Source organism: Acinonyx jubatus, chromosome D3 (assembly GCF_027475565.1).
Source record: "Acinonyx jubatus isolate Ajub_Pintada_27869175 chromosome D3, VMU_Ajub_asm_v1.0, whole genome shotgun sequence".
Lineage (NCBI taxonomy): Eukaryota > Metazoa > Chordata > Mammalia > Carnivora > Felidae > Acinonyx > Acinonyx jubatus.
Genome location: NC_069392.1, coordinates 31230807 through 31258515, shown reverse-complemented (window position 1 = coordinate 31258515; position 27709 = coordinate 31230807). Strand labels below are relative to the sequence as shown.

The 27709-nt window shown below is 36.7% G+C and overlaps 1 protein-coding gene across 5 annotated transcripts in view; it reads right to left on the bottom strand.

The window, feature by feature from the left end:
- The window catches only part of SPIRE1 (spire type actin nucleation factor 1), a 198704-nt gene that overhangs the window by 102562 nt on the left and 68433 nt on the right, over window positions 1-27709 (bottom strand). For all 5 annotated transcript variants that reach the window (XM_027068416.2, XM_027068417.2, XM_027068418.2 and 2 more), the window contains exon 3: window positions 12365-12598. In XM_027068416.2, coding sequence (XP_026924217.1) covers window positions 12365-12598 — 234 coding nt within the window. The remainder of the gene's footprint in view (window positions 1-12364; window positions 12599-27709) is intronic.

Genomic DNA, 27709 nt, shown 5'->3' with positions numbered 1-27709 from the left:
AATGTAAAAGGTACAGCCACAGTGAAAAACAGTTTGGTGGTTCATCAAAAAGTTACCATGTGATCAGCAATCCAACCCCTCAGTATACAGTTGTTCTAAATCAAAAAGAATAAAAAGCAAATTTTCAAACGAAGACTTGGATACCAATGTTTATACCAGCAACTCTTCATAGTAGCCAAAGGTGGAAAAAATTCAAATGTTCTGAACTGATACATGGAAAAACAAAGGTAGTATAAATAGTGGAATCTTATTCATTCATAAAAAGGAATAAAGTACTGATACACACTACAACATGGATGAACCTTAAAAACATTATGCTAAGTGAAAGAAGCCAGACAACAAAAGGTCACATATTGTATGATTCCATTTATATGTAATTCCCAGAATACACAAATCCACAAAGTCAGAAAGCTGATTAGTGGTTGCCAGGGGCTGAAAGACGAGGGATAAGAAGTGATGAGTAGGGTTTTCCATGTGAGGTGATAAAAAATCTCTAGAACTAGATAATGGTGATGGCTGGACAATATTGTGAACACACTTAATGTCATTAAACTGTACACTTTAAAATAAGTTAGGGGCGCCTGGGTGGCTCAGTCAGTTAAGCATCCGACTTTTAATTTCAGCTCAGGTCATGATCTCATGGTTTCTGCGTTTGAGCCCCCACGCCAGGCTCTGTGCTGACAGCACAGGGCCTGCTTGAGATTCTTTCTCTCTCTCTCTGCTCCTCCCCTCCTCTCTCTCAAAATAAATAAATAAAAATTTAAAAACCTATAATAAAATAAATAATTTAAAAGATAAATTGTATGTTATGTGTATTTTACCACAATTTAAAATATGTATTAAGGCCACCTGGGTGGCTCAGTCAGTTAAGTGTCTGGACTCGATTTCAACTCAGGTCTTGATCTCACAGTTTGTGGGATCAAGCCCCATGTAGAACTCAACACTGACAGCACAGCGCCTGCTTGGGATTCTCTCTCTCTCTCTTGCTCTCTGCCCTTCCCCCACACACGCTTTCCCTCTCTCTCAAAACAAATAAACTTTAAAAAATATGTGTTAAAAACTTAACAAAAACCAACAAAATTCCACAAAGTCACCACTGACACAGAGGAGAAATAATCCCACAGAGGAGAAATAATCCAAGTGGTTATTTCACTGCCCATGAACTGCTTGATTTTTATTTGGTTCTTTGTTCCTAAATGCATTTCATTTAATCCTCACAAGAAGCCAATTTATGGATATGGAAACTGAGATTTAGAACAACTAAGCAATTTACTCAAATCACACAGGTAGGCAAGAGAAGTGGAATCGAACCCATGTAGTCAACCTCCAAAAGCCAAGTTCTTACGCACTCTAAATGAATGTGGATTACTTTTGTATTATAGAAAATCGTATTTTTTAAAGTTTATTTATTTTGACAGAGACAGTGCGAGTTGGGGAGGGTCAGAAAGAGAGAGAGAGAGAGAAGGAGAGAGAATCCCAAGCAGGCTCCACACTGTCGGCACAGAACCTGACACGGGGCTTGAACCTGTGAAACTGCGAGATCACAACCTGAGCAGAAACCAAGAGTCAGACTCTTAACCGACTGAGCCACCCAGGAGCCCCAAGAAAATCATGTTTTTAAAGTGTTTTAGCATACAACATGGTACACAGCAGGCATGCAACAAAACCATCTTTTACAGTTACAAAAAAAGAGACAATATGGGGATGGAGGAACATAATGAGAAAAAGAGTAGGTTCTATCAACATGATATTATACGACCTTGGACAGTTTATTTGACATTGCTGGGTTTCAGTTTATTTCTAAAAGGAGAGGACTGGACTATGTTATGTCTTACTTAACCTACCTGCCTTTGTTCTATGAATAAATTTTTAAGAACAGCTTTAAATGCCACCTAAAGGCTGATGACTCCCCAACTCCTACTCTAGGCCACTCCTGGTGTGTGTTTGTCAGAAAGAGATCTATTTTACCTTTATTCTTGAAAGGTATTTAGGTTCTATTCTAGAGCTTTAAAAAATCATTCAAATCGTCTTCTGGTTTCCACTCTTTTTATTGAGAAGTAAGTAAAGGTGCAGTCTCATTTTCCCTCTAAGATTTTGTTTGTAAGTTTTAGCAGTTTAACTATAAGGAAACAATGTTATTTTCATTTTTTTTTTCTCTTGATTTGTGGAGTTTCTTGAATCTGTGGCATAGTGTTTTCCATGGTTTTGGAAAATTCCTAATTTTTATTAATTATTATGTATTAATTATGTTGTTACCTTAGTATGTATTAATTTTTAGTATTCAAATATTTCTTCCATCCTCCCTTTTACTTGCTCTCCTTTTAGGACTTTAATTAGATGCACTGCCTTGTAACTGACCCTCTCTTCTATATTTTTATTCTTTTTGTGTCTTTGTGCTTCATTCTGAGTATTTTCTAATGTTTATTCATTTTTGAGAGACAGAGCACAAGTGGAGGTGGGACAGAGAGAGGAGGAGACACAGAATCTGAAGCAGGCCCCAGGCTCTGAGCTGTCAGCACAGAGCCTGAAGTGGGGCTTGAACTCATGAACTGTGATATCGTGACCTGAGCCGAAGTCCCACTGTTAACCCACTAAGCCACCCCAGCATCCCAATTCTGAGTATTTTCTACTGACAATATTTCATTTCATTCTTTCTCTCTTCAGCACTGTCTAGTCTATTAAACCCATTCACTCAAGTTTTATTTCAGTTATTTTATTTTTTGGTTCAAAATTTCCAGCTGGCTCTTTTCTAGTTTTCTAGTCAAGGTTTCAACCCTGACTCTTGGAACCCTGAGTTTCAAGAATGATTTAAAATATGTGATTTAAAATAAAATTAAAATTCAAAGTCAATCTGAGAACTCCATTATCTGGAATCCCTATATAGAATCATTAATACAATTGCTAGACTCCAAATAAATTTTCTGAAGTTTTCATTAAACATATAGGACCCTGTTACATATTTTCAACAAAACTTGAAAAGACCTGAAAACCTTGACTAGGTAGATGTGATAAAAAAAAAAAAAAAAAAAAAGACAACCTACAAATACTTTCTTTTTAAAAAATTTTTTTAATGTTTATTTATTTTTGAGAGAGAGACAGACAGTGTGTGAGCAGGGGAGAGGCAGAGGGAGACACAGAATCTGAAGCAGCCTCCAGGCTCTGAGCTGTCAGCACAGAGCCCGAGGCAGGGCTCAAACCCACGAACCGTAATATCATGACCTGAGCCAAAGTCGGACGGTTAACCTACTGAGCCACCCAGGTGCCCCCTTATAAATACTGTCTAACATTTTGAAACATTTTCATTTTTTTGTCAAATAAGTTAATATCTGTATTTTTGAAGCAATGCACCAACTACAAGAAAAAAATTTATTTGATATCACATCAAAGATGTATGCCAGTAACTCAGAAATTTTATATATTATCTACTGATGTTTTTTACCCTAATTGGTGTCAAAATACTATACATACCATCAAGTTTTTCTTAAAGCCTTGGCACATTGAGAATAGTTTTTGCTTAAACTCCAAATTCCAAAGCATTTAGCAATCCAAGTCACCCTTTGTTTTAGAAACACATAATTGCGATGTGTGTAAATTCTATTATCCCAGAAAAGAAAATGGCATAACCAAAATGGTATCTTCTGAGAGCTTTAGAATTTATCATATAATAGTCCTCTGTTGATAACATCGGACTCCAATATTTTCTCACAATTTATTCTTGATTATTGAAATTCAAATGTTTTTAAAAATGTTCAGTTCACAAAGTTCAGAATTTTATTTGCAAAACCTAAGTAGAATATTATCTTAATATAACTAAAATGTTTTGCCTAGTGAGTATAATCACGTATTTATCATAAGAAATTAATAACAAAACAAAAAGTACAAAGACTATCTTCTCTAAATTTAGAATCATATAGTTAGTATAAATTACTAAATTTTTGCTTAAATCAGTAACAACAAATTAGTATGTTCCCAGCAAATTTCAAAACTTAGACAACACAACGTTCTGAAATACAGAGAACTGCAATTTCTTTGGAGTCTCTCTAGTTTGACTTATGAATCTTATTCACTCAACTAACCTATATTCACAGAAATCCTAATTCAGTAATGACAAGCTCAAACAAACATCTTGCCCTCCCTTGCATATGTTCCATTAAATCAAGGCCACATTCATACATAGATGAAAATAATACATTTATCCCGTATCGGCTATTTATAATACATGTGCATTTTGAAAATGAAGACAAATTCTGCACCGGGTTAATCTAGTCTGGCATAATAAAATTAAATACAAAAAGCTTGTTTCTATTTTAAATCACATTCTACAGTACCATTCTTTTCTCCCCTGAGGAGTTTTCAAAATAGTTTGCAAAATCTGACATTACCAAAAACCTGCTAACTTTTTATAAGCAGGGGTTATTATGTATAAACTTTATATTTGCAGAAACATGCTGCATTTTGTTTTAAATTATAAATTAACACTGAAAGCATAACCTGTAAGACTATTTAAGGCCAATAATATACTTAATATACTAGAATTTTACAATCTTTTATTATATAAATGGTAAAAAATAAGAGGAACAGAATTTCTGATGCTAAATGGTTCACTCTGAATCACACCACCACTAATACACTATTTCAAATTACCACATTTTCCTTCATTCTTTACCCATATACCAGTATATGCAGAACTTTGTGGTCTCTTTTCCATTTATTAATACAGAAATTTTCCATATGGCTAAACAACTCACAGAATTATAATTTTAGAGATTATCTAATATTCCATATAGTTGATACATCATTTCTTTATGAGCCCTTTATTTCATTATAGAATAGTATAAATAAATAATGCTACAAAACACATCTTCAAGGGGTGTCTGGATAGTTCAGTTGGTGAGAGTCTGACTCTTGATTTCAGCTCAGGTCATGATTCCAGGATCAGGGATTGAGCCCCACGTCAGGCTCCACACTGAGCATGGAGCCTGCTTAAAATGTTCTCTCTCTGTCTCTCTCTCTCAGGGTGCCTAGCTGTTTCAGTTGGTTAAGCATCCAACTCTCGATTTTAGTTCCGGTCATGATTTCATAGTTCGTGAGTTTGAGCCGCACGTCAGTCTCTGTGTTGACGGTGTGGAGCCTGCTTGAGGTTCTCTCTCTCTCTCCCTCTCTCTCTCTCTGCCCACCCCTGCTCTTCCTCTCTCTCTCAAAAAATAAATAAATAAAAACTGAAAAAAATGCATTAAAAAAATTCTTTCTCCCTCTGCTCCCTCCCTTGCTCGTTCTCTCTCTCTCAAAACAAAAACAAAACATATCTTCAATGTATCCATGTAACATTTTCACCTTTTAAAAATTATCTCTTTGAACAGACTCTTAACTATAGAGAACAAACATGGTTACCAGAGGGGAGGTGGGTGGGGGATGGAAAATAGGTGATGGGGATTAAGGAGTGCACCTGTTGTAATGAGTACCAGGTGATGTATGGAAGTGTTGAATCATTCACTATATTGTACACTTGAAACTAATATTACACTATATGTTAACTAAATAGAATTTAAATAAAAACTTAAAAAGAATAACCTCTTTGTACAGAGAAGAGATGGGTAGTTGGCAAAGGTAGAGGGAAGGGGGTGGGCAAAATGGGTGAAGGAAGTCAAAAGGCACAAACTTACAGTTATAAAATAAGTCCTGAGGATGTAATGTACAGCATGGTGACCATAGTTAATAATTCTGCATTGTATATTTGCAAGTTGCTGAGAGAGTAAATTTTAAAAGTTCTCATCATGGGGGAAAAAAATGTGTAATGTGTGTGGTGATGGATGTTAACTAGACTTATTATGATAATCATTTCACAATATATGCATATATCAAATCATTAAGTTGTACACCTAAAACTAACATGTTATATGTCAACCATATCTAATTGAAAAACACTTACCTCTTTGAAAAATTTCTAACAGTAGTATTGCTATCACAAAGGATTATTCTGGATATTTTTACATATTTTAATTTTTTATAAGAAAAAATGTCAAAATAAAACTAGGTGAATAGTATATGAATCAGCATGTACTCATCATCCAACGTTAACAATGATCAATTCATGGTCAATCCTATTTTATCTACTTCCTTACCTGCTCAGCTCCACCCTCTAGAATTATTTTATAGCAAATCCCATATATCTGAGTTTCATACATAAATATTTCAGCATATATCTCTAAAGATAAGAGTTCTTTAAAAAAATAAACACAATACTATTATCATATTTAAAATATGAGTAATTTCTAATATCAAATATAGCATAAGGTAAAATTTTCTTGATTATCTCAAATAGTCACACACATTTTTACAATTTATTCATTTTCATTAGAACCCATATAAGGTCCATATATTGCAACTGGGTGCTATGTATCAAGTTTGATTTAATGTAAGTTTTTCCTCTCTCCCTCTCCATTTATCTTCTATGTATTTATCAAAGAAATTACATGATTTGTCCTATAGAGTTTCCCATAATCTGGATTTTGATGATTGCATCTTTATGGTGGTTTTAAAATGTTTCTATATCCCCTGTTTCCTACAAATTGGTAGTTAGATCTAGAGGCTTGATTAGATTGAAGATTGATGGGTTTTTTGTTTGCTTGCTTGGCAAGAGTACCTCCCAAGTGGTGCTGTGAACTAAGTCTGCTGGTCTCTTGTGATGCCACAATGATTACTGCTATTATCATTATTCTTCTTTATTAGATTATTACCATTTTGCAATCCCTATTATTCTGTTTTCACATATTAGCTGGGACTTTTATAAAAAGAAACTTATACAGAACTAATTGGTTACCTAAGGTAACCTCTTCACGGGGAAAAGGCAGGATGAATTTGCTTATTTGCCAATTTTTGAAATAAGTTGATTCCCTAACAGCCTCTAAAGGTGACTGATGAGGGTTTTATTTTCACTTATGTGTTCATGGAATTCGGAATATTTGATGTGATTTTTAATTCATCACAGCTATTGTTCTTATCGATGATCAAATTTTTCCATCTTTGACCAATCAGAACTTCTTTGAGTTGGCTTTCCAGTCCTTTTTATATAATTCAGTAATCTTGGATAGTCTGTTTGCGTTCTGGTATAACAAGATGCTCCAGGCTATTTTATACGTTTCCTTCCCAGATCTCGAATTAGCCATTTCTCTAAGGAATCCTGGAATTCTTTTAATGGGGAGTGATATTTAGAGACCACAACCTGGTGGTAGCTGTGCTCACTGCCACTATGTGGTTATAGCTTTGTAGGTCTTCCTATGTAGTTATGTCTCCAGTGTGAGAATAGTTATGTTCAATTTGCCTTGAATGCAGGGGGAATTATATTTCCATATTTAACTTTGTTTTATAATTATGTAAAACATTTATATGATTTCTAAATCAAATCTACAGAATTAAGTATACTCAGAGATGCTTCGCTTTAATGCCTGTCCTTGTTTCTGCTCTGTTCCTTTATCTATAGCTAATTTCTTTAGGTTTGATTTATCTTTCCTCTTTTTTAAAACAATATAAACAAATACCTTTATACATATTCTTAAATTTTTTTTTAATGTTGGTTTATTTTTGAAGGAGAGACACAGAGTGTGAGAGGGGGAGGGGCAGAGAGAGAAGGAGAAACAGAATCCGAAGCAGGCTCCAGGCTCTGAGCTGTCAGCACAGAGCTGGACGCGGGGCTCGAACCCATGAGGCTGTGAGATCATAACCTCAGCCAAAGTCAGACACTTAACCAACTGAGCCACCCAGGCGCCCCACCTTGTTTTTTCACCTAAACAATATACCCTGGAGAGAGATTTCCTCAATCCTTTCAGATAGTTATATAGTACTTCACTAGCTATACCCATAGTTAATTCAACCATTCCCCTGTTAATGAACAGCTGGGATGTTCCTAGCCTTTTGCTATCATACACAGTGAAGACTTTTAAATATACTGTCAAGTTATTTTATATAAGGGCTATGAAAATTTACACTGTAGCTATCAATTACTACATGAAATAATTTACCATAATTTCAAATATCAACAAAAGTAACTTCTTGCTTGCAAAAGAGTTACAAATGGCATTGCTGTATACGCATTCCCTGATTATTAGGGAGACTGGATTGTATAAGAGAATCAGAATCCCCCAGGCTGAGTTCAGTGCCTCTTTCTGTGCTCCCTGAGCATTTCAGGTACACGTGTTGAACCACCACTTCTGTATGTTCAGACTGTTCACGAGGGTACTATATCTAGAAGGACATCCTCCACATCACAGACATTGCAAATTTCTATTTATTATGACAATTTTCTTACAGATGGAAGCCAAGTATCTTGAAGAAGAACGCCTATTGCTAATTTGCCCAAAGGTAGTGTATGAGCTAGTATGGTCCTACGCACCTGGTCTATAATACTTATTTCACAGGGTTTCACCTAACCCTATTTAATCTCAGCAACCTAAGTGCTGATAGAGCACTCAGCACAAAGAAGGCACACTAAACGCTTACTTTACATTTCAAAAGGTAAATGAATATATGAATAAACTGAGAATTTTACATTCATTTCAAATGAAGAACTTTGTTCATGTACTATTCTCATATTAATTTCAGTCATTTCTCAGACACTTTTCCTAGATTCCACACCACTTTTTTTTACTCATTCTTTCTATCCACTGTCTTAAGTCTTACTCTTCCATCATCTCTAACCCTGACTCTTCAATCTCCTTTCCTACACACTTTGTGCTCCATCAATCTCCAATTTTTCTTCATGTCTACAATCTCTTCTTTTTGATTAATGTTAATTGGGTGAATATTTTCCAGAATGTATTTACAGATACAAAAATAATTTTTTTTAAAGTGGGCTTCACACCCAGTGTGGAGCCCAATGCAGGGCTTGAACCCACAATGCTAAGATCAAGACCTGAGCTGAGATCAAAAGTTAGACACTTAACTGACTGAGCCACCCAGATGCCCCTTACAGATAAGAAAACAATTTTTTAGAATGATCTTTTGTTAATGCTTCCTGAAGGTGTTAAGTACTTGGTTACAGGTTATACATATATATAAATATATATATATGTATATATATATATATACATATATATATATTCATATATTTCTCAAGAAATACTTCAACTGAAAGGAAAATGCTTTAGGTGTTATATTCTTAATTTAAGGGAAGAACATGTTCTATCTCTGACATAAATCTGTGACTGCAATGAGTCAGAAAAAATGACATGTGGGTGTTTATGCTTTACTTGTTTATATTCTATTTTTCTACATTAAAATTAAGAGCCATAAAGGTAGGGACCATTTGTATGTTGCGTATTGCTATGTGCCTAGCACCTAGGAAAATGCCTGGCATATAGTAAATGCTATTAAATTGTTATTCATGACAAGAACTATACTAGATACTTTATATTATGTTCTCTCTCTCCTCTCTCTGCCCCTCCTCCCACTCACGTTCTCTCTCTTTTAAAATAAATAAATAAACAAATATTTAAAAAAAAAAAAGAATATAGGACACCTGGGTGGCTCAGTCAGTTAAGTGAAGCTCTTGGTTTTGGATCAGGTCATGATCTCATGGTTTGTGGGTTCAGCCCAGCATCAGCTCCGTGCTGACAGTGCAGAGCCTGCTTGGGATTCCCTCTCACTCCCTCTCTGCCCCTCCCCTGCTCACTCTCTCTGTCTCTCTCAAAAATAAATAAATAAATAAATAAATAAATAAATAAATAAATAAATAAATAAAAATTAAAAAAAAAAAGGATCATAGGATTCGATAATCCAGGGCAACAACAGTTGGTATGAAAATGGTAAAACGAGGCCTACCAGAGTATAAGCTCTGAATATAATCATCATGTACCCTTCTTACTCAGTTCTATGAAGCTGGAGAAGTCATATACCTCTCTGAGCCTTAGTTCTTCCATGTGTAAAATGGGTATAAAAATGTCTTCTCAATCTACCTCACAGTGTTATCATAAGGCTCAGAGAACAACAAATATATGAAAATATAACAAAATATTAGTAGAATAAGAACAAATAACTATTCAGGGGAAACATTACACATTACACATTAAAGAGGTCTTGCTCACTAAGAATTAAAAAAAGCTGTCTCCAAGTTCCTAAATATTCTATTATTTATATTATTCAAACTTAGTTTCATATTTCCACTTCCAACAAGGAGAAAGTAGTTATATTCCTTCAATTACTTCTTCTCTTCCAACAAAATAAACAAGAAGTTAGTTTACTAACTGAAGATTTCAACTCATTAATTAAACCACAAACTCTATGTATCACTATGTGGCCATGAATAATGGATTTTTATGATACATAAGCACCCTTTTAACTATTTATTTTTCATATTAAGGTAGCAGTAAGATAGGCAGGAGTCCAGATGCAATAGCCCAAATTAAAAAAATAAAACAAGTTCAGTTCAAATGGCTGAATGTCTGAGAATTTTTATTTTATAAGTTAAAATATTCAATGTCTTGAATAATAATTATAACAATCCAATAAATCCCTAGCCCTCATCTTCCAAATCTGCAGTATGAGAGCAATCTGGCTATGACATCTATCATTCTACTGGTGCCAGGGTTAACTTAATTGCTGTAGCTGGTTAAGTGAGTGTTCTCTTCCTCATTCACCATTCCCTGTTCACTTCCCCCTACATAGCCCCCACCAAAAAACTGCAGACTCAATTTTAGAGGCATAAATAGGTTTATGTCTTAATGGAAAACCTTTTACTCTTCATTTTTAATCATTATCACTGGTCTGCAGTGGAACAAGTAGGTCATCTGTGGGCTGCAGAAAGTTTTATCTGGCCTTTAAGTGTATATATATTTTAAAATATACTTGAAGGGGTGCCTGGGTGGCTCAGTTGGTTGAGCATCCAACTCTTGATATGGGCTCAGATATAAATAAATAAAACAAAAAAATAAAATATACCTTGACCCCTAGAAAATACAAAATGAATAAACTGTGTGAAATTTTAATTTCTACACATTATGAGGATTTTACCTACAGACACTGTTGATTTAAAATGAGAAGTATTGCAAGTATTAAAAGAGCTAGAGGCACGGGGGTGGCTTGGTTGGTAAAGCATCTAACTGTGGATTTTGGCTCAGATCATGATCTCAGTTTGTAAATTTGAGCCCCATGTCTGGCTCTATACTGACAGCATGGAGCCTGCTTGGGATGATCGATCTCTCTCTCTCTCTCTCTCTCTCTCTCCCTCCCTCCCTCCCTCCCTCCCTCCCTCCCTCTCTCCCCCCCCCCGCCCACCCCGTTCCCTGCTCATGTCTATCTCTAAAAAAATAAATAAACTTAAAAAAAAGAAACAAAATAAAAGAGCTAAAGAATATCTGAATTTCATAAGTATCATAAATGTAGAGCCCTATTCCAGAGTTTCTGGGAGATTTATCATCTAAGAAGGAACAAGAAGCAGGGTATGCTTCAGTACACCTGGAAACTACTATCTTCACAGTTTCTCTCTATTCTTTTCTCTGGGATGTTTTTTAAAAAGTTGTAAAATAAGCGATATATGACCAGTATTGCTTACAAAATCTAGTAAACACCATATACAAATAGCTCTAAACAGAATTCTCTTTTAAGACTAAACTGACAAATCTTAATTTTAATCTCTGTACATTTAGCATTATAGAAATTATGTTCTTCAAGTACACACAAAAATTTAACTAAGAAGAAATTTTCAATTCAAGATACAGAACTTGTTTCATTACATATACATAGCACTGAGTAGGTCAAGAAAACAAGTTACACAATCAGCTGTGATACTTCAGATTCAGAATCTTCATATAAATTAGATCACAGTTGTTATTTAGTCCATAAAAGAAAATGCAGAAGTCAACTCAAGACATAATGTGCAGTTAAGCTGGTGTATAATATGTAATATTAGGAGCATATAATATCTAAAAGTGGATTTTTGAGAGTTATCATTTAATCACAAAAGGCCATGCTGAAGCTATGAACAAATCACAAAACCAGGAGTATTTTAGTTCCTTATTCATTTCACTTATAGCTAAAGATCTACAAACTATGATCAAATGCTGAATTCCCATTTACTTTTTATAGTTCATAACTTATTTTTTCCCCAGAGGCTTTTTTAAAAAAAGTTTTCATTTAAATTCCAGTTAGTTAATACACGTTGTTAATGTTACTTTCAGGTGTATAATACAGTGATCCAACACTTACATACACCTGTTGTCATCACAACACGTGCACTCCTTAATCTCCATCACCTGTTTCACCCACCCCCTGTCCACCTCCCCTCTGGTAAACCATCAATTTGTGCTCTACAGTTAAGAATCTAAAATGAAATAACTCTTAAAAACAAGTACTATGTAAACTGCCTCTTTACCTTCATGACATCTCTATATGACCGGATGGCTGAGACTTTTCTCTTTTCATCTTCTTCATCTTCCAGGCCTTCATCCGCAGCCTCATAGCCCTCATCATTGCTGCCATCAGCTTCGACCGTGTTGGCCATGTGATCAATGAGCTGCTCTAGGGGTGGGCTTAACTCCCTTTCTTCATTCTCCTTCAAACCATAGTCCAGTGCTTTATAAATAACAATTCCCAAAGATTCAATAACCTAGGGACATTAAAGAAAGGTGATTAATAAAGATGACTAAATAGCTTTTAGAACTAACTGTAAGGCATAAAATATTTAGTATGACACTTAAGCTAAGTATAATCTATTCCACTGCAGAAACAGGTAATAAATTAGATTTGAGGAGATAGGTAAGTCTCACCTATACATTAAAAAAAAAATCCCAGATGGAAATTTTTGTGTGACTTCTTCAATCCAGTATATACAATACATGAACTCTTTTTGTTTTCTTAGATTTATACTATAAACTAAAATCTGTATTATCCATTCATATAAAATACTAACCAGGTGGATTATCCACATTTCCAAAAGATATTTCTGAGAACAGACAGAGCTATCAAAGCACATATTCTTTCAGAACTTTTACACTGGTGTTTATCAATGTCTATTTCACAGACACCCCAGGAATGTGAGACACTGCAAACTCAATTATTAGTAGCAGCTAACTTAAGTTTAAACAAACAAATCTACTCATAACCATATAAACACTGCCCAGTGAGTTACATTTAATTATTGAAAACACACAGCTCTCATATGATACAAATAAGTGAGAGACTTTTTCAAACTCTGATTTCAATGTAATGCATAGATAATCCTCCCTATCCTGTCACCCCCACCAATATTACCTCTGAAAATATAAATACGAATTTAGGAACACTGGGTATGTATCACTGCCTAATATAACCCTGATAAATGCTCCAGACTTGTGTTAATATAGGGAATTCTACGTTATTCCTCAATAGAGCCTTTCTTTTCTGCTTAGAAAGATCACATATAAACAATTCTTCTCTATCTAAAACCTTTGGCACCCAGCAAAGGCAGTCATAAGAGGGAAGTAATATAGCAATCCAGGCCTTCCTAAAGAAGGAAGAAAGGTCACAGATACACAACCCAACCTTACACTTTAAAGAGCTGGAAAAAGAACAGTAAGTGAAACCCAAAACCAGCAGAAGACAGGAAATATAAAGATTAGAGCAGAAATCAATGCTATTGAAACCAAACAAACAGAACAGACCAATGAAACCAGGAGCTGGTTCTCTGAAAAAATTAACAAAATGGATAAACCCCTAGGCCAGTTTGATTAAAAAGAAAAAGGAAAGAACCCAAATAAATAACATCAAGAATGAAAGAGGAGAGACCACAACCAACACAGCAGAAATACAAACAATAATAAGAGAATATTATGAGCAATTATATGCCAATAAAATGGGCAATCTGGAAGAAATGGACAAATTCCTAAAAACATATAAACTACCAAAACTGAAACAGGAAGAAATAGGAAATTTGAACAGACCCATAACCAGTAAAGAAATCAAATTAGTAATCAAAAATCTCCCAAAAAACAAGAGTCCAGGGCCAGATGGCTTCCCAGGGGAATTTTACCAAACATTTAAAGAAGAGTTAACACCTATTCTCTTGAAGCTCTTCCAAAAAATAGAAATGGAAGGAAAACCTCCAAACTGTTTCTATGAAGCCAGAATTACCTAGATTCCAAAACCAGGCAGAGACTCCACTAAAAAGGAGAACTACAGACCAATTTCCCTGATGAACATGGATGCAAAACAACAAGATACTAGCCAACTGGATCCAACAATACATTAAAAACTTATTCACCACAAGCAAGTGGGATTTATACCTGGGATGCAGGGCTGGTTCAATAACTGCAAAACAATGAATATGACATATCACATCAATAAAACAAAGGACAAGACCACATGATCCTCTCCATAGATGCAGAGACAGCATTTGACAAAACATAGCATCCTTTCTTGATAAAAACCCTCAAGAAAGTAGGGGATGGAAAGATCATACCTCAAGACCCATAAAAGCCCTATATGAAAGACCTACCCCTAATATCCTCAATGGGGAAAAACTGAGAGCTTTCCCCCTAAGGTCAGGAACAAGACAGGGGTGTCCACTCTTACCACTGTTATTCAACATAGTATTGGAAGTCTTAGCCTCAGCAATCAGACAACACAAAGAAATAAAAGGCATCCAAATCAGCAAGGAGGAGGTCAAACTTTCACTCTTCGCAGATGACACGATACTCTATATGGAAAATCCAAAAGATTCCACCAAAAAACAGCTAGAACTGATCCATGAGTTCAACAAAGTTGCAGGATATAAAATCAATGCACAGAAATTGGTTGCACTCATATACACCAATAATGAAGCAACAGAGAAATCAAGGAATCGATCCCAATTACAATTGCACCAAAAACCATAAAATACCTAGGGATAAATCTAGCCAAAGAGGTGAAAAATCTATACAATGCCGTTTTTTTAAAATATATTTTTTTAAATGCTTATTTCTGAGACAGAGAGAGACAGAGCATGAGTGGGGGAGGGGCAGAGAGCGAGGGAGACACAGAATCTGAAGCAGGCCCCAGGCTCTGAGCCGTCAGCACAGAGCTCAACACGGGACTCGAACTCACAAACCATGAGATCATGACCTGAGCCGAAGTCAGTCGCCCAACTGACTGAGCCACCCAGGAGCACCACAATGCTGGTTTTTTTTTTTTTTAATTTATTTATGTGGTATCAAAGAAAAAGAAAAGTCAGAAGTTTTAAAGATACGTTAAGCACAATAGAGCCATCGTCATCATATACTCTCCAGCCCTTAAAAGCATTGAGGCATTCACTCAAAAAAATCTCTACGAAATTTGAAATCTACCTTATCAACTGAAATAATATTTTCTCAACACAAGTTTCAAAATGTATATAAGGCTTAATTTCTCAACTTCTAGTTTTTAACCAATACTTTTTTTTTTTTTTTTACTATTTCCCACTGAAAATACAGAATATTTTCATCCATTTGTATTGTGTGACTTGGAACTCTACTCCCTGTTTTCAAAGTTGAAGGGAAACAAAAGCAAAAATAATCAGGACCACATCAAAATAAAGATTTTGCAGCCTAAAGGAAACAATCAACGAAACAAAAAGACAACCCACTAAATAGGAGAATATACTTGCAAATGACATATCCAGTAAGGGGTTAATCCAAAACATGTAAAGAGCTTATACAACTCAACATCAGAACAACAGCAACAACAAGAAAAACCCCAATCCAATCAAAAAATGAACAGACGACCTAAATAGACATTTTCCCAAAGAAGACACAGAGATGGCCAATAGAAACATGAAAATATGCTCAATATCACTAATCATCAGGGAAATTCAAATCAAACCCACAACGAGATACCATCTCACACCTGTCAGACTGACTAAAATAAAAAAGACAATAACAAGTGTTGGCAAGGATATGGAGAAAAAGGAACCCTCATACACACAATTGGTAGAATGTAAATTAGTATACCCACTATAGAAAACAGTATGAGAGTTCATCAAAAAATTAAAAATAGAATTATTACACAATCTAGTCATTCCACTACTACATATTTTCCCAAAGAAAACAAAAACACTTATTTGAAAAGATATATGTATCCTTATGTTTATTACAGAGTTATTTACAATAGCCAAGATATGGAAGCAACCACTGACAAATGGATAAGGAAGATGTGGTATGTATATACACATACATACACACACATACACACACACACACACACACACACACACACACACACACACACACATATAAACAGAATATTACAAAGCCATAAAAAAGGAAGCAATCTTGCCACTGCAACTACATGGATGGACCTACAGGGTTATTATGCTATGTGAAATAAATCAGACTGAGAAAGACAAATGCCGTATGATTTCACTTATATGTGCAATCTAAAAACAAAACAAAACAAAACAAATGAATAAACACACAAAAAGCAGAATCAGACCTGTACATACAAAGAACAAATTCGTGGCTGCCAGAGGGGAGGGAGCTGGTGGTGGGCAAAATAGGTGAAGGGGAATGGGACATAAAGGCTTCTAATTAAGGAATGAATAAGTCACATAAAAGGTACAGCATAAGGAATATAGTCATTGATATTGTAACAGTGTTGTGGTGAGCACAGCATAATGTATATACCTGTCCAATCACTACTGTTGTACACCTGAAACTAATGTAACATTGTGTGTCAACTACCCTCAAATAAAAAAATTAATAATAAAAGACACATAAAATTAACCATCACAAGTGTACCTCTTGTGAATCTGGCACACATATACATCTCTTTAAGTCTCCTTAAAGTCCATTCTGCTATTCTATCAAGTCCACTGCTTCAGGATAGTGGGAAACATAGTAAGACCAGTGGATTCTGTGAGCAGGCCCACTGCTACACCTAATTTCCTATTTCATTCCTTGATCAGAAGTAATGCTGTGTGAATTACCATGATGGTGAGTAAGGCATTCTGTAGATCCAAGGATGATAGTTTTGGCAGAAGCACTGTATGCCTAGGGAAGGCAAATCTACATCAAGAGTAAGTCACTCCTTGGCTAAAATGAACAAATCAGGAGACTATAGATGCTGGAGAGGATGTGGAGAAACGGGAACCCTCTTGCACTATTGGTGGGAATCCAAAATGGTGCAGCCACTCTGGAAAACAGTCTGGAGGTTCCTCAAAAAATTAAAAATAGATCTACTTTATGACCCAGCAATAGCACTGCTAGGAATTTACCCAAGGGATACAGGAGTGCTGATGCATAGGGGCACTTGTACCCCAATGTTTATAGCAGCACTCTCAACAATAGCCAAATTATGGAAAGAGCCTAAATGTCCATCAACTGATGAATGGATAAAGAAATTGTGGTTTATATACACAATGGAGTACTACGTGGCAAGGAGAAAGAATGAAATCTGGCCTTTTGTAGCAACGTGGATGGAACAGGAGAGTGTTATGCTAAGTGAAATAAGTCATACAGAGAAAGACAGATACCATACGTTTTCACTCTTATGTGGATCCTACGAAACTTAACAGAAGACCATGGGGGAGGGGAAGGAAAAAAAATTAGAGGGAGGGAGCCAAACCATAAGAGACTCTTGACAACTGAGAATAACTGAGGGTTGATGGGGGGTGGGAGGGAGGGGAAAGTGGGTGATGGGCATTGAGGAGGGCACCTGTTGGGATGAGCACTGGGTGTTGTATGGAAACCAATTTGACAATAAATTTCATATTAAAAAAAAAGAAATTAGGGTAAACATAAGGTTCCTGTTTTATTACTATTCAATAAAAGCTCTCTGTTGTACACTCTCTGAAAAAAAAAAAAAAAAGAGTAAGTCACTCTTCCAGTAAGAACAAAATGCTGCCCCTTCTATGATGGAAGAGATCCAATGTAATCAACCTGCCACCAGGGAGCTGGGTAACAGCTCTTGCCCAGGGTAACAGAGCCATATTGGGAATTTAGTATTGGTCTCTCCTTGCTGTTAGATTGGGCCCTAGGCAGTGGCTATAGCTAGGTGAACCCTGGTGAGTGGAAATCCATGTGGATGGCATAATCCCCATCCCCAGCCATGTTCACAAGACTACTGCAAGATGACAGAGTGGCTGGGAAAAGAGGCTGACTGGTATCCACAGAAAAGGTCATCCCATCGATTTGAATATTAATATCCTTCTCTGCTGAGGGCACTCTTTGGTAAGCATTCACATGGGACACAAATATCTTCCCATTTTTTGTCCAGAGAATCTAACCACATATCTCTTCCCCAGATTTCCTTGTCACCAATATTCCAATCATGTCCCTTCCAAGTAAAAGTACACAACTTGGGGCGCCTGGGTGGCTCAGTCGGTTAAGCAGCTAACTTCGGCTCAGGTCTTCTCGCGGTCCGTGAGTTTGAGCCCCGCATCGGGCTCTGTGCTGACAGCTCAGAGCCTGGAGCCTGTTTCAGATTCTGTGTCTCCCTCTCTCTGACCCTCCCCTGTTCATGCTCTGTCTCTCCCTGTCTCAAAAATAAATAAAACGTTAAAAAAAAAATTTAAAAAAAAAGTACACAACCAAGTATACTGTTCAAAGTTCTGCCCACAGGGAGGATTTCCCTTCGACACTATCCTTCAGGGATATCCCTGAAAGGACATATATTGCTACAGCTGTCCACTTCCAGGTGGCACCTGCATATTATGCAGAACCATCTGTAAACCAGGCGCCAGTCTTCTTTTCTTCTGTCAACTGACTATAGAACTCCCCAGAAGGCAGACAGGTATAGGCTAGGAAGACAAGGGAGTGTAGCAGAAGTACATTCAGGCAGTGCTTTCAGGGCCTACTTGTGCCCCATCACATATACACCATTCCAAATGATGATGGAGTGCTGCTATACACACTCCTCATGACTTGAAGGGTCTGATAATACCCAGTTCATGACGGGAAACTCAGGTCACATAGTAACTTGGTGGCCCATGGTTAAGTGTTCAGTCTGTAGTATGGCCTAGTAGCAGACCAAGAGCTGTTTCTCAAATGGAGAATAGTTATGCACAAAGAGTAACAGGGCTTTACTCCAAAATCCTAAGGATCTACACGGCCATTTACCTACTGGAGCTTGCCAAAAGCTCCAAACAGCATCTATCTACTTGCCAATTCAAGCACCATTGGATTTGCTGGACCATATGGCCCAAGTGACAGAGCAGTTTGCATAGCAACAGGACTTGTTTCAGAGCCTTCTCTTGTTCTGGGTCCTACTCAAAACTAGCAATTTTATTTACCACAGTCATGGTAAAAGGTGTGTCTTCTAGGCAGACATTCCCAGGGTGAAGAGTAGGCTTTAAATAACAAACACAGTTTCTCATCTTACTATAATTCATCTCTTCAATGTAGTTTTTTTTTTATTATCACTCATGTACATTGTTGTCCAACTGTACTGATTTCTTATTCTTTCCTTTGTATGCTTTTTATACTTTGTCTCTATGACATTTTTCAGTATTGTTCCTACCTTCTACATGGACTTTCTCCTGTACTTTTGTATGTCCAAATCCTATTCATTTTTCCATCTCCCTGCTCAAAGGAACCCTTCCATAATGACTTGCTAACCCTGATTAATAACTATCAGCTGTTATATCACATCACAGTCTCTATCCACTGTTCTTCCTTGATGAAAACAATCATTTTTCCCTTCAAAATCACCATGACATTGACTTGTACCTTTATGCAGTACATTTCACTTTTTAACTTGGATAATAGTTAATTATGTACATATCTTAATTCCCCAAAAAGATTAACCTCCTTGAAGGTAAAGTCCTCTATGATTCATCTTTATGTCTTTACATTATTTTATAAACAGCAAAGACTTAACAGTTAATGAGTGAATAAACCAAAATATAAATTCCTTCAACTCATATCTGTATGGTTGAAAGTTGGATATGGAATTTATGGACATAGGCAAAAATACCTGTCACTTTAATCTCTCTCATTTCAACAGACCACTACAGTGGTGATCCAACCCTGAACAGCCTCTGAAACTTTCTAGCTAAAGCATAAATTATGTCTAACCTGGTTTAAATGTCCTAAATCTATTCATCTTTCCTGATTTAAATCTGAACCACAAAGTAATTCTATATTTAACCCAATCTCTTGGAAACATAGCATATATGGCTGGGCATGAGTAGTCTGACATGTACACCAGATGACTCACTACTACTACTTCTGGACTGAGGTAACTTTTAACCTTTTGCTAAAATATACACCCAGTTCTTCAGATAGTCTGCAGCTATGGAATAAGGGTGACCACAAGAACAATAATCAAAGCATAACTGTACCTAGATATACTAGCTTGCCTAGATATATACTTACTTGTACTAATTTTAGAAGTTCCTTTGCCAAAACCTTTGGAAATGTTAAGAAACCCAAGGGAAACAACAATGTCATTCCTTTGAATGACCAGTCTCCAGGCAGCTGGAAAATCATCCTTCATGTCCTGTCACATTGGCACCACACCCCAACCCCAGACGCTTCCAGAGACTCTAAAATGAGCAGGGAATTACAGCATAAAACCTTAAAGTTAAATGGAACAATTGAAGCACAATTGAAATCTGTGGTTTTTAAGCCTAATCAACTGATAAAGGGTGAAGGAAAGAAGGTATCAAATAAAACCACGTATTCCAAAATTTAAGGCTGCTACAACATTATGACTAATTACCTCTCAGCTAGTGATAGCTGGCTATAAAACCCTACAGCTCAGGGGTAAAGAGACACATGAATGGAACTGAGTGTTCTCTGGACTCCAGACCCAGCCATGCCATCACTGAGAGTAGCCTCACTATAGAACAACAGCATACCCACTAACGTCAATGTTTCATGGAAAGCACGCAGGTTGGCGTAAGCCCACTGAGCCCACATACAGTCTTCCTCTTACCATGCTAACTCACTTCATCTGGCCCCTCTTCAACTTGACTTGCATTTCCTAAAAATATTTGAGTCCATATTTGTTTCCTTTACTAAAATATAAACTTCAGGGCACCTGGGTGGCCAAGTCAGTTGAGCATCCAACTTCGGCTCAAGCCATGATCTCACAGCTCATAAGTTTGAGCCCTGTATCAAGGTCGCTGCTGTCAGCACAGAGCTCGCTTCCCATCTTTTGTTCCCCTCTCTCTCTGCCCGTTCCCCACTTGTACTCTCTCTCAAAAACAAATAAATCTTAAAAAAAAAAAAAAAAGAAAGAAACTCCTTTAGGACAGGGATCAAGTATGATTCTTCCTGTTATTTAGGACAGGGATCAAGTATGATTCTTCCTGTTATTTAGGACAGGGATCAAGTATGATTCTTCCTGTTATTTGCTACAATGCCTAGCACTTTGCTTTACACAGAGTATGTGCTTTAAAATCTTGGTTAAACACATGAGAGTTACAATAGCACAGAAATATTTAATGCCAAATCTGATAAAATGGGGACAACTTATATCAAGGTTGTCAAGCAAGGTGCCTAGCACTTTAGTGACATCAAACAAACAGTAGTTGCTATTGCCTTCACCATTGTGCCTCATTGCCAAAATCCCCTATTCTCCAGCCTAAAAATTAAAAACAGTTTCTTCAACTCTTCAGGTCCCTTTGCCAATGAGATGAATGAGATGTCCTTATATTTGTGTAACATTTTATTAGAACATGTTTTCCTTTATTTATCACAATCCTGTGAAGGAGACATCTCCATTTTAAAGGTGAGAAAATTGAACTTAAAAGAGGGTCAATAAACTGTTTACTGTCGATTAACAAGTAACAGACCCAGGACTCCAACCTGACATTGTCACTTATAAAATTCCATAGCCAGAATTTTACTATAACCAAGCTGCACATCTGAACATCTCCTAGTCTGCCAATACTTGCCCAAAATATGTTATTCAGTACTAAATTCCATTCCGTGTGTAGTACAATCATCAAAGAAACAACAAATGGGCATCTTCCTTGCTCTACATCACATAGTTCTATAAATATACCTAGTTTTATATTCAGATTTCTGTTAAACTCATTAAATTGCTGACACTTTAGGTTTACATTCAACCACAGTGACAAGTAATTCAGACAACATAATAGTTAACCAACTTTTTCTATTAATAAAACAACTGAAACAAAATTGTACCTAATCTTTGTAAAGATGTTATGTAATCCTGGTAAAGGGTTTTACATTATCTCTAATCTATTTTATCTTTGTATTTTGATAAATAAAATTTTTTGTTTTTGTTTTGGGGCACTTGGGTGGCTCAGTCAGTTAAGCGTCTGACTTTGCCTCAGGTCATGATCTCACAGTTCATGAGTTTGAGCCCCATGTTGGGCTCTGTGATGACAACTCAGAGCCTGGAGCCTGCTTTGGATTCTGGGCCTCCCTCTCTCTCTCTGCCCCTCCCCCACTCGCTTATACGTGTGTGTGTGTGTGTGTGTGTGTGTGTGTGTGTGTGTGTGTGTGCGCGCGCGCGCGCGCGCGCGCGCGCTCTCTCTCAAAATAAACATTTAAAAATTTAAAAAATTTTTTGCTTTTCTTAGGAACATCATTTAAAATCTAGAGTCTGCCATCTAATTCATTTACTATCATTTCTAAACTTCTAAAATCTGCCAATTTGGGTATGCCTTCTGAATCTTCATAAAACTGATTTAAATGTTAAATAAGATAGTTGCATCTAAGAAGCCTTCAGAACACCAGAGGCATTTTTTCCATGCTGACTCTAACTACAATGTAACTCTATAATACTGATCTGACACTCTTCTACCTTGCTCACAAAAATATAAAAGATTTAATAAAATTTCCTGCTACAATCTCTAAATATGGTGGTAACTCACAACTAGTAAAATCTATCCAAAGAAAGTATATTTTTCCATTAATTAATCTAGCTAATGTCCAGTGTACACAGTTCCCTTCCCTTCACTCATTCATTCAGTCAACAGGTATTTACCAAGAGCAGTATATATAGCAATGGAGATAGAGCAATGATGAAACAACTCTGTGAGCTCTCTGGCTTTCACAGAAGTTCTGTCTTAGAGAAAACAGATAATAAATAAGTCATGTAATTGTGCTAAACATTATAATAAAGAAGAAAGAGTGTTATGAGAGTATATAACAGGGAGCCCTAATCTAGTTTAGAAATTCAGGAAACCCTTCTTCAGGAAATAAATCTTAAATGGAGACATGAAAACCAACTAGAGCTAACCAGAAAAGAGGGAATTAGAGTAGAATTCCAGAGAGAAACAGTGAGTATAAAGGCCTGGAGGTCAAGAAGAACAAGGAGTGATTGAAAACAAAAATCCTAATGACAAGAGGAAGGGCTAGGAAGAGGCTAGAGAAGTGGAGAGTGGGTCCTTCGCACAGAACATAAGGCCTCATATGAGCTATCTGAAGGACCTGAACCTTCATCACGTAAAATCAATGGCAGGCAACTGACATGTTTTGGGAGTGGGATGATCTGATATTTCATTTTGTTTTATTATAAAATTTTATTTTAATTTTTTTTAACATTTATTTATTTTTTGAGAGACAGAGACAGAGCATGAGCTGGGGAGGGGACAGAGAGAGAGGGGGAGTCACAGATTCCGAAGCAGGCTCCAGGCTCTGAGCTGTTAGCACAGAGCCTGACGAGGGTTCAAACTCATAAACCATTAGATCATGACCTGAGCTGAAGTGGGATCCTCAACCGACTGAGCCACCCAGGCGCCCCTAAAAAAAGTTTTTTTAATGTTTATTTTTGAAAGAGAGCACAAGTGGGGAAAAGGCAGAGAGAGAGGGAGACACAATCTGAATAGGCTCCAAGCTGTCAGTACAGAGTGAGACTTGAACTCACAAACTGAGAGATCATGAACTGAGCTGAAGTTGGATGTTCAACTGATGGGGTCACCCAGGTGCCCCTGATCATATTTCATTTTTAAAAGATATCATGCCAGGGCACCTGGGTGGCTCAGTCATTTGAATGTTAGACTCTTGATTTTGGCTTAGGTCACGGTCCCAGGGTAGTGGGACAGAGGTCTGCATTGGGCTTTGCGCTGATTGTGGAGCCTGCTTGGGTTCTCGTGCCCTCTCTCTCTCTCTCTCTCCTCCCCACCCCCTGCCCCATGCACACATTCTCCCCCCCTCATGCACACATTCTCTCTGTCTCTCTAAAAATAAAAAAATAAAATAAAAGATATCATGCCACAGTAATCAAGACAATGTGGTACTGGAAAAATAATAGACAAATAGATGAACTAAACAGAATAAAGCCTAGAAGAGAGACTCACAAAAATATACACAACTAAACTTTGACAAAGGAACAAAGGCAATTCAATGGAGAGAGGACAGTCTTTATTACAAATGGTACTGAACTACAGGATATCTACATGCAAAAATACAAATCTAGACACAGACCTTGTAACTTTCCCAAAAATTAACTCAAAAGAGATCATAAACCTGAAAGGAAAATGCAAAATTATAAAACTAAAAGACAACATGGAGAAAATCTAGGTGACCTTGGGCTTGGCAATTTTTTAAATACAATGCCAAAAGCACAATCATGAAAGAAAAAAAATGATAACATGAACTTCAATATAATTAAAGTTCTGCTCCATGAAAGGCACTGTTCAGAGAACGAAAAAAGCCCCAGGACTGGAGAAAATGTTTGCTGAACACATACTGATAAAGGACTGGTATCTAAAATACACAAAGAACTCTAAAAATCAGTAAGAAAATGAACCCATGGGGCACCTGGCTGACTCAGTTGGAAGAGCATGCTACTCTTGGTCATGAGTTTGAGCCCCATGTTGGGTGTAGAGATTACTTCAATAATTAAAAAAGAAAGAAAAAAAATGAATTCTATTACACAAGGAGCAAGTGATTGGAACAGACAACTCACCAAAGAAGATATGTGGATGGCAAATAACATATGAAAAGACACTCAACATTATATGGACTAGGGTACTCCAAGTTAAAACAATGAGATCCCACTATGCACCTATTAGAATTGGTAAAATCCAAAACACTGACATCATCAAACACTGGTGAAGATGTGGAGCAACAGGAATTCTCATTAATTGTTTGGTGGGAATGCAAAATGATCCAGCCACTGTGGAAGCCATCTGATAATTTCTCACACAACTGAGGATATACTCTTACCATAAAATCAAGCAATTGTGCTCCTTGGTATTTATCCAAATAAGTTGAAAACTTATGTCCACATGAAAATCTGCACATAAATGTTTACAGTGACTTTATTCATAACTGACAAAACTTGAAAACAACCAGGATGTTCTTCAGTAGATCAATGGGTAACAGACTGTGATACATCCATACAATGGGATATTATTCAGAGATAATAAAAAGAAATTAGCTATCAAACTATGAAAAGATATGGAGGAACCTTAAAAGTATATTGTTAAGTAAAAGAAGCCAATCTGAAAAAGATAAATATTACAGGACATTCTAGAAAAGACAAAATATGGAGAAAGTACAAAGGTTGCCAGGATTTGGGGAGCTAGAAAGGAGATGAAAAGGTGAAGCATGGGGGATTTTTAAAGCAGTGAAACTATTCTACATGATACAGTAATGTGGATACATGTCATACATATTTGTCAAAATCCATAGAATGTACAACACAAAGAGTGAACCCTAATGTAAACTATGGAATTCAGTTGTTAAAATAATAATAATAATAATAATAATAATAATAATAAGGTATCAATATTGGCTCATCAATTGTAACAAATGTACCACACTAACGTGAGTTCTAAATAACTGGGGAGGGCACCTGAGTGACTCAGTCAGTTGGGCATCCAACTTCAGTTCAAGTCAAGAGCTCATGGTTCATGAGTTCAAGCCCCACAATGGACTCTCTGCAGTCAACGCAGAACCCATTTTGGATCCTATGTCTCCCTCACTTTCTGCCCCTCCCCTGCTCATTCTCGTTCTCTTTCTCTCTCTCTCTCTCTCTCTCTCTCTCTCTCTCCCCCCCCCCCCGCTCCCTGGAGGAGGAAAGGGGTATGTAGGAACTCTATACTTGCCAACCAATTTTTCTATAAACCTAAAACTGCTCTGAAAGAAATATTCTATTAACTAAAAAAGAGGGAGAGTGTACTTAAAAATACAATGTTGGAAAATGGATGAAAAATGGGCCAGAGTAGATATGGGAAGACCAATTAGGAGGCTACTGCAGTAGTGGCCAACTCAGGAATGATGGTTTCTTGGGCCAGGGTGATAATAGTGTTTAGACAGAAAATGCAGAGGATCTGAAACAACTTCACAGGTAAATGGATAGGAGAGAGGACTTGGCAATGCATTAAATGTAGGGAAAAGGAATCAAAGTGATCCTTAGGGTTTCTAGCTTGGACTAGTAGAGAAAATGGTACCATTTACTGATATAGAAAATTGGAGGAAAAAGAGATTCAGAGAGAGAGATGGTAAGTTCAGATACCTGTGGGAAACATAATCACAGATGTTAGATCTGCAGCTATGTGGACTGCAGAAGAGTCATGAACTGGGGTCATAAACTGGGATTCCTTGGCAAATCATTGGTCAACAGAGTCATGAGAATATATGAGAGAGCTGAAGGAGTGAAAACACACAAGGGAAGAAGAATCAAACACTTAATGAATGGTCAGAGAATGTGAAATCAAGATATAAGACTGTAAAGGAGCACTAGTAATGGGGAAGGGACAGAAGGATGAATGAATCAAATGATGATATCACAAAAATCTAGGACTTTAAGAAGGAAGACACAGTTATATGTATTGGACGTGGGTGAGGAAAGGTCTAGGACACATACCTTGGATTTAGTGAAGCAGAGGTTACTGGTAGCTTTAGCAAGGGCACTCTGGGTAAGTAAACAGTAGTATGTGTACATAGTATGATCAGAAATTGTTATGAAAATAGGGGTGCCTGGCTGGCTTACCTGGAGGAGCATGTGGCTCTTGATCTTGGGGTCATGAGCTCAAGCCCCACACTGGGTGCAGAAATTGCTTAAATAAATAAAATTTAAAGAAAAAAAGAATTTTTTATGAAGACAAAGGGAAATGTGACAGCAGCCAGACATGAGGCAGCGCAGAGGTAAGATTTTATTTATTTTTTTTATTACTTTTCAAGACTACAGAGCCTTAAGTATGTTTCAATGGTGATGAAAAGGAAGAAGAAGGGAGAAAGTTGAAAATAATGAAGAGATCAGAGTTACTGACAGTGACAGAATAATTATTATATGACCTTCCTTGGGCAAATCTGACCTCCAAAAAATATATATTTCCCTAAAATTCAGACATGCTTTTTTTTCTTTGCTTTTATTACATGGCAAAAAAGTCCATTTGCACACATATCAGAATTATTCACTATTATTTCCTGAGCACTTTTAATGTGGATATATAATAAATTCTTTAACATGCCATTCTAAGTCTTTTACCTTCTAAGCCCAGTGAACTTTTTCATGCACAGCTCCACACTGTGCATATTATTTCAATCATTTTCATATTGCTGTGCCTTTCTTTATCCACGCCACTCTGCTGATGGCATTTCTCTCTGACAAATCCTACCTATCCTTCAAATCCCAGCTCAGTGTTACCTCCTGTACGAAGTATTCCTATTCACTCCAGAATTGATCATTTCTGCCCTCGTCAACTTTCTTGCTGTTTAACTAACTTTTAGCATAGTACAGGTGACTATTAACTGCACCAAAAACAGCAGAATAATCATCCTTTTCAACTGTAGATGAAAACTAAATACACTTCTAAATAACCCTTAGGTCAGAGAAGAAATCTCAAGGGGAATTCAAGAAT